The sequence below is a fragment of the Cupressus sempervirens genome, chromosome 5 (genome assembly GCF_028749045.1).
Source record: "Cupressus sempervirens isolate cs-2001-9-10 chromosome 5, ASM2874904v1, whole genome shotgun sequence".
Classification (NCBI taxonomy): Eukaryota; Viridiplantae; Streptophyta; class Pinopsida; order Cupressales; family Cupressaceae; genus Cupressus; species Cupressus sempervirens.
In genome coordinates this window covers 685,813,195-685,824,208 of record NC_143122.1, presented here as the reverse complement: position 1 = coordinate 685,824,208, position 11,014 = coordinate 685,813,195, and the positions used below count along the sequence as shown (strand labels likewise).

The window sequence follows — 11,014 nt, the reverse complement described above, 5'->3', positions numbered from 1 at the left end:
AAAGGTTACAAAACACATTGTTAGGCGTGACCTTGTTAAAGGTTCTAATCACCCTATTAGGAGTGGCCTTATTAGAGGTCTTTAGAAAATTAAAATAGAAATGACACCTTGCTAGAGGATTTACAAATAACTGTTAAGCTAACTCAGTTAAGAGATTTAGATCACTGCTATAATGGTTAGAAAGTAATAATGAGATGACCTAATTTTTGATGCAACTAAATTGCTGATTACAGATCTCAATTCTAGCTTGTGTACTTGATCCTTCATGATCGAATGAATCTTTGCATCTCAACAAGGATAGTTTGCTTATCCTTCCAATTCACTTCCTCTTGGCATCATCAACTATTCAATTATGTTCCACAGACTCTTATTTCTAATCCTCAACTTGACTTGAGATTTATATATTTCATATTGTCAAGTTGGCTAAAATATAACTTAGAATAATTAATATTCATTTCCTCAGTGAGCTAGAACCAACAAACAATTCAATTGAACTCAATATGCCAAAATAAGAAAATCCTTCATTAGCTGACCCTGCTCAGTAGTCACTAACTCAGAAGTGATTTTCTTATGTTAAATAAGTGAACTCAATCGACACTGCATATTCACAAAGTTCCTTTGATAACCGCGTGAGCTCAATTAACATTGGTTCCATCCAAAATTTCCTTCATTAACTGAGTGAGTTCATTTAACACTCAACTTTCGCAAACTTTCCTTTAACACCCGAGTGAGCTCGGTAGAAACTATCTTCTAAACTAGCCATCTCTAGAATGCTTGGCAGATATAGGAAACTTTTTTCAATGCCTGAGTGAGATTGACATAAACTGAATGATAATGATATGACATTTTGTGTAACATCAAAGATAGTACACAATTAATCAGTTGTATTCAACACCTGCATCATTTTTGGGCTATCAATACTTTTAAACTAAGGAAAAGTTACAAAGTAATGACTTTGATGTTTAGAAACATTTTGAAAAAGGTTTATGGATTTACTAGTATGAAAGAAGGTATATATTGGATTATAGTAGTTAGATTTATTAGTACAAAAAAATTATATGAGAGAGTGTGCTAATGTTCTAGATAAGTATATAAATCAATATCATTAAGTGTTTGGAGGCGACACTTGAGATATGCCTTGAAATGAAGGAAATTTGGTTTGAAATGGTTACCATTATTGTTAGAATACAATTCTTATTAATAGTTTCAATCTGAAAATCAAATTATATGGGAGTGTAATGACATAATAAATGGGACAACTAAACAAAGAGAATATTATGTTATATTTTTTATGGAATCATTACTACTATTTGGCAAAGATAATGAAATTTGTGTGCATCAAAATGTGAATAGAGTTTGCAAAAGATGTGTGAATCAATTTTTTAAAACTTTCTTTTAATAAGTTGGACCAACTTTATTTTTCTAAATATAGTATTTAAATAGTATCTCTCTTATTATTAAGAATTATTGTGAAAATTCATACTATTTAATTTTTATATTCATGACCAAAAATGTTTGTGAATATAGACTTATTCTACAATTGGTTTGCTTCATGTTGATGTTTGGTTTTGTTATAATTAATATTAATAAAATATGAATAAAAGAATGCAATTTAATCAAAAATTATGAGTGGAAATCTCAATCTACACCTATTGTCTAAATGTTAAAGTGGGTTCTTAATTAAATCATAGAAAGTGTTGTAATACTACCTCCCAGATTGAGTAGTGATGCATGACATCCCTGCTAACTAGTGCCCATAACACTTAGGATTCCCTCGAGGTCTCAAAATAGATCATGAATCCTATAAATTAGGTGCAAATTTTGAGAAATGTCTGCTATAGTGCAAAAATTAGATTCTCAGTGATTAGATGAAGGTAAGAGAGGACCTTAGTTATTAGATCCTACCTTAACCTTTACACCATTAAATATTATCTATTTGGTCCTACCCTAATTTTTCTTAGGAGAAATGAAAAGAAATGATAAGAAAAGGGGAGAAATTTAAACAAATGACGACCTTGCATTAAACATGTGCTAAACTATCATTAAATTGAAGTTTCACCAATTTAAGACTGTACATTTAGCACCTACTTTAGCAAGAATGTGAACTCAATCCAAACTCTTGGTTAAGTAGAGAACACAACATAAGATAATCTCATCACAATCAAGGAGACAAAGAATCCATCAAGTCCTTAGGGGATTGAGTCTTTTCTACTTCCAAGATCATAATGAGAGAGAAATCACAAATTGAAAGAAGCAGAGAGAGAAGGGGTGTGACTTTTTTTTCAATGAGGAATGTGCATCTCATTATGAATCATAGAAAAATAAAATATAAAAATGTATTAAACATGTATGAGATTTAGCATGTTGGATTTGAATGCATTACCTATATATGAAACACAAAAATTTCTTATGAATTGCCCATATATAAGATTTAGAATCTATACCTAGATGTCTTTCCCATAAATGAGATTTAACAAGGTTGTATGTGTTACCCATGTACGAGATTCATCATATGTATGTGCAAAGAAGAGAGAGACCCAATCTCAAGGGTTCTCACTGCTTAAATTAATGATCTTTGCATGAAGAATCCTTTCTTTAGGATTGTGCATAATCCATAAAGGAATTCACTAAATGTCCCAAAAAAGGTGATGAAGCAGCAATACATAGATTTGAGGATAAGCTAGAGAGCATACTAAGAGTCCAAGGCTAAAGTACTCTAAAACATACTCATAATGCATTTTTGTTACTCTATGATTGTAAGAAAAAATGAGAAGAGTGTATTCCCCCATGTTAAATTCATTGCTAACATTTTAACAAGATCAATGGCTTTAACAAAGTATGTGTACATCCACTAAGATACGTTTCCACTATGAACTGCCCCCAAGAGAAGATAAATCAAGGGAAAAATGAACAATGAAACTAATGATACATTGTTAGTGGGGAGACTCTAATTGGATGTATCTTGGAGAGAGCAAGGGAACATAATACCATATAATATAAGAGCCAAGAATGACCCTCAATAGAACACAATGAACAATCCTTATAGTTTGCCAATCCAACAATGGACAAGTAACAACTATAGAGTTTAAGATATATCCCTCAATTGCAAAACCCTTAACTACCTCAATAGAAAAGAGGGCCACCTAAAAAAAAGTAGCTAAAAGATCAACTAGCAAAAAAAGCATATCATAAGACCAACATCCATTTAAGCAACCACAAGAGGGAGGTTTCTCCAAGTTACAAATCTTAAATTCAACATCAGAGACTCCAACTCCATAGGAGACACAATAAGAAGGAATGAATATTACCTTTAATCATCTTACCATCTTTTTATAGTACATAAGGGTACTAGTGGTCATTGTAGTTAACTTTACGAACTTAAATTTTTTAAATGGTGCATGACATGTTAATCATTATTTTGGTTATTTTGGTATGTGATTTAAGAGTGTAAAGCTATGTTTTAAGTTTCTAGATAGTTACACAAAATGTAGAATGATTTCTATGTAAAAGAACAAAAAATAAAATCAAAATAGTTACACAAAATGTAGAATGATTTCTATGTAAAAGAACAAGAAAAAAAAAGGTCATTAGAAAGTGATATCCTATACATACAAAAAAATGTATATATTACAATTATACACTATAAATACCAATAAAATTGTTCAGTTTTTCTAATTAATTATTAATATTTTAAATATTAGAAAGCAAAGAAATGATTTTAATTAACTTAAAAATAATCATTTTATGTTATTTGTTTAGATTAATATAAATAAATTAAATATTGTTAGAACATGACGACATGATATCCTATAAAATGGTACACTAAAGATTGGTACCGTGATTCCATAGTACTTGCCTTGGGTAGTTGGACTGGTTAAGTCTATCCACATCTTAGTCTTTTGCAAATAAATTGAAACAAAATGGTTTGATTTGTTTGGTACTTGTCTTCAATTAGCATGAGATTTGCAAGTATTTGCAAGTATGCCATTTCATTTTCAGGGCACTGTCTGGAAAGTCATATACAGATAGACATTCAATGAATTTAAATGCAAAACCCACCTGATTTTGTTACATTCAAATGCATTAGCTGAGCAATTCCTCCTTCCACAATTGTTTCAATTCAATTCTCATAATAATATGTATTAGTAGTAAAGAAATGTTGGTCACCAGTCTATATGGGTTTGTCTCATCAATTATATCATTTGGTGGATCTTGATAGGACTATTTGACGCTTTTGTTCTACTTTTCTTTTTGTTTAGAATAATTTTTGACCCTTCTTTTTGAAAAAATGAATTTAAATGCTAAACCCACCTGATTTTATTACATTCAATTCTATTAGCTCAGCAATTCCTCCTTAATCGTTCAATCCGATCCTCAAAATAACATTTATTACTAGTAAAAATAAATGCTGGTAACCAGCTTAGATATGAATTACACACAACCACAAAGCAGAGCTTTACATATATTTCTTGACTTCAATTATTAGGCTCTGGTTATCTTATGAAAATATGTAATCATACATAGATGTGGGCATCTCTGTCTTTATATGACAGATTATTTACATAGATATGACTGAGCATACATGAAAACGAACTTTGAGTCTAGCATCAGATGCCTGCTAAACATTCTGGGGGCGTAACTGGGTACCTAGATTTATCAGTACAGTAGTCATATGTCATGTGATTCAACCTGACCCACCTGTACCTCTGGCCTTGAATTGCACTGAGCTGTTTGTAAGAAGGACCCTCCCACCAGTTATTAGGGTTTGAAGGACATGTTGCTGCACCAGGCATTGCACAAGCTTCAATATCAAAGTCTTTGTAGTAAGCATAGAATGGTGCCTTACTCCAGTCTATCTTCTCAAGCCCTCCTCTTGTGGCCCACTCATCTGCCTCCCACAGAGTGGAATAGATCCCCATGGGCTGAGACTTTGGAAAAGGGATCCCTTTTGCTTCATTGTTCTTGTATACTCTTATGGGTATCTCATCTACAGAGAATCTGAACAATAGATGAATTTTTAATTATCAAGTTTCAAATTTTCTATAATGATTGGTTCATATTCTTGAGGTTTTATTGTTATCAATGTTTGAAACGTCATTATAAAGTTTGATCTAAAACTTGATCATGAAATCTGATCTGAAATGTAATCATGGAATATGGAATTTGATACAAAACATTATCTACAGAGTCAAATCTACAAGAATGTACAAATGAATTATTAGTATGTAATCCTCATTGAACATTATAACTCATTAATAATTAACTGGAGGAATCATATTGGATGAGTAAGGATTGTACTTACACTACATGATAGTGGTTCCATAGAATGGAATAGGTGTGAAAATCTGCAGAAGGATCAAACCAGAGGTTTACTCTCTGTTCCCTGTCACCCTTGCCGTGAGCAAATACATTCGTTTGGACAGTGTAGGGCTGTCCAGATCTGTTGCCTAAGAACTCAAAGTCCAGTTCATCTCTGACATTGTCAGTGTCTGAGTTCATCTGCCAATCAAAGTTAAAGCTTAGTGCTTGAAGGATCATATAAACAAATAAGAGAAGAGGTACAAATTTTCTGTGCCTGCAAATTTATGGCTCAAATTTTAGAAGTAAATATCACAGGCTATACACATCTGCAAGATTTCATTTTGTTGCGCACTAAATATCTATTATTTGATAATGTGACAAAAAAATTAATTGCTTAAAAAAACATCTCTTTTAATTTTTCCTTCTTATTATTGTTCTGTTAAGTATAAAAGTTCTTACATAAAATGCAGTGACAGTCCCAGCAGAATCACCGGGGACAAGCTTTAGTTTCATGGTAACAGAGCCATAAAGATACTTCTTCTTTGAAGCGAATCCAGCACCTGCATATCAATTTTACAGCCATAAATTCCATATGATATAACTACAATCTTATAAATTTAGCATTATGAATTCTTTCTAATAACTATAAAGATGATTTTTTCACAGTTCATAGCTATAAAGCTGAACCATTAAATACAATTGCATGTATATGATCTCCAGTCTGTGTTCATAATTGTGGAAACAATGAACAACAAAGTGTTCGTATACATAAACTAAACACGCTCATTCAATATGCAAACCAAACTAATAATGTGAGATGCAAACCTGAATACTGATCCAATTTCAGCTGAATGGCATTCCCTCCGGCCATTTGTTGAATATGATCATCAGCCCAAGTAATCCGAAAGTCCTCTATAAATGTTGCTGGGCGAGCATCAGCATAACCATTGCTTAACAGAATTCCAAGCAAAAAGATCAACACAGTCTTACCAGAAATCCTGTTTCCCTCCATGACACTCAAAATCCTCATCAATCAAACTCAACTGGAATTCAAAAGATTTGTGCTAAATCTGTCTGCTGAAACTCAACATTGAAAATTAACTGAAATTCAAAAGATGTGTTCTAAATCTGTCAGCTGAAACTTCCTTTTATATACAACCTTAAACACTGTTGCAAGTCAGAGTCTTTTCATTTTCAGTGTGTATGAAAAGACCACAACCACATATTCTGATTGGACTGACATGAACAGAACTCTTCATCCAGCTAATAACAAGTCTACCGCCATGGCTCAAAATTATACCCGTCCGTATGAACATTGAGTTCTTCTTTTGAACAATGGCCCACGATTTTTCTTTTCTACTTGAGTTTTTCTTCCTGTGCTCTGTTTTTACAGCAGAAATATCAAGAACAGGAAGATGAATTCTCAGTCATTTATCTTCAATAATGGGTGAATGATGAAAAAGATCTGTTTTTAAAGTAAGGGTTGATATTTATCAGTGGGATTAAGTCTGGCCCGCAAGAATTCAATTAAACAGCAATGTTCATGTTGCTTTCTGCGAAGAAGAGCCACAAAAATGAGCTACCGACTCCGCATCGACAACATCCGAAGAAGCCGCTGAATCAAAGTAGTCAGGTGGCATTATTCATGGTTGAATTGATAGATGGTGAGATAGCTTGCATAATTTGATGGGCGAACCACCTTCTTTATGGGACACCAGTTGAATCTTCCTGTGCATTCAGAATTGATTTCTTCCTGTTTGTTTTTTCAAACAGGGCAAATGTCATTCATTCAAAGGCATCTTTCTAACCACGGGTGATTGTAAATTCAAATTTCTCTGTTTTGATTGCATTCTTTCGTTAAAATGTTTTCTATCAATAAAATTGTTGTTCATATATGAAATAAATTTGATTTGTTCTTTCATTAAAATGTTTTCTATCAATAAAATTGTTGTTCAATATGAAATAAATATAATTCTAGATTCAAGATTCAAATTAATGTCTCCAATTGCAGTCTTTTGTGGGCTGCTTTTCTTCTACTTATTTCTTTTGTATTTCAACGAGAAAATGGGATTTTCTTTCTAGTTTTTCCCCATAGAGTTATCGAACTAACTATTTTAATATATAATTTATGGTCCCGTCCACATTTGTCCAAAAAAAAAAAAAAATACAATTCTAGATTGTATGTTTTCATCAATGAAATTGTTACTTACATATGAACTAAATTTGTCTCTTTTTATCTGTGTTCAATATCATTCATTCATAGATTATATGTTTTCAGTGATAAAACAGTCATTTACCTATTAACTGAATTTGATCTCTTTTTATTTATGTTCAACAACTCTAATATACCCCTTATTTATTGCACCTTCGAAACAATTTAAACTTTAATAGATATCCAAATAAAAAATATACTATCATCTTCATCAAATGTACTTAAACTTATCATACACAATCATAACTCAAACCCATCTATATCATCATTAAATCACAATATACATTTATTAATTCTTCTTATATATTTAATTGTATACATTAAATCTCATATCCAACTCCCATTACACGTTGCAGTTGCATATATTAAATTTCTTTTAAATAACTTTAAATTAAATATAATGAATACCATTCTCTCATTCACTTTAATTTTAATGTGGACACAATAAGTTTTTTGCTTCAATTTGAATCATAACAAAAACTTTTGCTGTTTTACAAATTATAAGGAAACCGACCTTCGTAAATTTGCTTTCTATACAATTTTTAACCAAATGTTGTTGTGCATAAATGTTTTACATTTATTTTCCATCGAATTGTCTTTGTCATTGATGCCTTTTATATCTCTGACATCTCATGCCTTTTATGTCTCGTCATTGACGTCATTCACTTCTTTGTCTTTCTTATATCTTATCATTTGTCTTTCGAGATTAAGAATGTAGATGTTGATCAATAAAAATTGATGCACCATATTTTAATTAACGTTATAATTGTGTCGATTATGGTATAGATGTAATATTGGAAATTTCAATCTCTTGGTTTTATAATGATGATATTGTTTTCCTATACCAATTGTTTTATAAAATAATATATTTTATAGCAGACATTGGCAAATGGTCTTATCGTTTGTTGTTATTTATACTTTTCAAATTTATATTTTATTTCTAAATTCATTAACCATCACTAGGGTTTACTTTAGTGGCGAATATTCGTCAAGTGGCGAATCTCATTCGTTGGGGATCCTAATTTGGTGAAGTTTTTTACACTTTTGGGGTGGCGACGTGGCTCACAATTTATGAAAAGCAGGTCCCATGCTCAGACCAATCGTCAATTATGATACATAATCATTTTTATCTTGACAATGACTTTGCCAATAGAATCTAATCTTTCCACATGATAAATTAAATATTTTCACTCACAATTTGTGAAACGTCTCTTAATAGATGGCCACATTCGCCAATCTATGGTAAAACTTTAAGTTGAGTTATATGTAAAGTACATAGATTTGACAAGTGTCTCTATTCTTGAGACTTTCTAAGGAACTTTTTATCCTTCTAATCTTTGGCCCGGAATAGATTATATTGTGGACAAGTGTCATTATTTTAGAAACTTTCTCTTAAATTTGTTGTACTTTAACTTTTTAGCCTGAATCAAGGTTTATACCATTGATTTAGGATCATCTAACAATCATTAAAAAGGGTGATTGTATCTTGGATGATATAAATTTATGGTTTCTAGATATTTTTACTTTTGGTCGCAATTTTCTGAAATAATTAAAGATTTGCCACGGTTTTACAAAATTTTTATACGATGGAAAAAAATTGCCAATAAAATTAAATTTTTTCGTATTTTGAAAAAAAAATGCCAATACAAATTAATTTTTTGTCCCTAAAATAATGTTGGATTTGCCACGATTTTATACATTTTTCCAAAAGTGAGTTTCTTAAAGTTATCCCTGACCACCACTATCTTAGTGGGCGTGGAGCGATCATATATTTCCATTGATATAATTTTGGAAGTGTTTTATGAAATGAGGTAGTGTTTCTAAATTCATTATTCAATATCACTAAGAATTTCATTTTGACTTGATTAAAATAAAAATGGAAGATGATGAAAGAGATAATGATGATAATTCACAAAATAATAATAATATAAAAGGTTATATCACGATCAGAATAGCTTAACTAAAGTTTGACCTCGATGGAGACAACAACACAACTACCACTTAACCAAAATAACTTTTCTTTTATAATTTAAAAAATAACTCTTAATTTAAAAAATATTTTTATACAAAACATCATTAATATTTCTATTACTTGTAATGCCTCAACATGTACATTTTTTTTTGTTTGATCAAGCGTAGCCAAAATATATAAGAACTTCATGACTATAATTTATGAGCTATAGCTTACAAAATATGTTTGATCACATATTACAAAATAATATCCTATGTGAGTACAAAACATATCTAAAGATACATTCCATATCTCATTATGCTCTTTGGAGACCCATTTTGTCCAACCTAGTGGCCCATCCACCCATTTAAGAATGTTGCCTTCTTGAACTTATGCTCTATATGGGTGATCATCTCCAAAGTTGACTCAGGATTACGGTATAAATGTTGGTGGATGTACTGCAGTTGAGGAGCAACAACAATCAAAATGTCTCCATCATTTCTCACCTCATGTCTATGTTCATTCAAATAAACTATAATAATATTAAGTAGTTCCTCAAAAGGTGTTGTTTTGAGTGTAGACTTGGTCCAAGTGTACCCATAGGATAATTACCACCTAAACATTATCACAACTCTTTCATGTAGAATATCAAGCAACTTCTCTTTATCCACTTTCATAATGAATTAAATTTTCACAACATTATTGTGAAAGATGAATCTCTAGATAGAGACTCAATAAGGTGCCTAGCTTGACCATTAAACAAATCAACATTATGTAATTTCTATATGACCAAAGAACCTCAACAAATACTATAAATGAAAAGAAATTGCAGATTTTGTTAAGGCTTATGAACTTTCCATTCAATACAATCATAATAGTGAAGTTTATTTAGATACAGCCCAAATTGCCCCCATACTTTGCTTGCAAAAAGATAATCATAAAATATATGGTGAATAGATTCACAACATTTACAAAGTGAAAAAAAATTTCATTTTCTAGAAGGGTTTTTTTATATACAATCTATGTAGGAATCTCCACATGCAACAAGCTCTTCTATGCTCTACAAGTTTTCTCCATAGTCTAGTCATGATTTTGTTCATGTTGACTATAGAAGAATTAGTGAAAAAAATATCATTTTGGTGATCAATGATGGAGTTGTTAGATATAAAAAAAACTTTACCATAGTATTTGGTCTTGGTGTTAGGTAAGGTACTACCATCAAGCAATTTGAGATGGGGTAGTCCACTAAAACATAATCGAAAAATAACACATAAATTAGCATCAAATTTTAGTGTAATTTTTGTCTTGAAATGAGCCTTTGTGACGGCCAAAAATTTGGTGCCTAAGATCAATCGATGTTGCAATTAGTGATGCAATTTGCACCATAGTTTGAGCCATGTTTCACATTGACCATTTCATTGTAACCTTGAGCATGCCATTTTTTTGAGCTGGTTAAAAAGGAAAGTGATAATGTTCACTTGGGAATGGGTATAATGCCAAAAATTACTGACATAGTCATGGCAGGAGTTCTAGCAATGAATATGGCACAA

At 31.3% G+C, this 11,014-nt stretch overlaps 1 protein-coding gene across 1 annotated transcript; it reads right to left on the bottom strand.

Moving 5' to 3' along the window:
• Nucleotides 1-4,371: 4,371 nt before the first annotated feature.
• LOC149557802 (putative xyloglucan endotransglucosylase/hydrolase protein 6) lies at nt 4,372-6,425 on the bottom strand. Its single transcript, XM_089832295.1, has 4 exons — nt 6,127-6,425; nt 5,761-5,861; nt 5,303-5,499; nt 4,372-4,998 (listed from the first exon to the last, which is right to left on the bottom strand). The coding sequence occupies exons 1-4, from the start codon at nt 6,329-6,331 to the stop codon at nt 4,608-4,610; spliced, it is 894 nt and encodes a 297-aa protein (XP_089688421.1). The 5' UTR covers nt 6,332-6,425; the 3' UTR covers nt 4,372-4,607.
• Nucleotides 6,426-11,014: the final 4,589 nt, after the last annotated feature.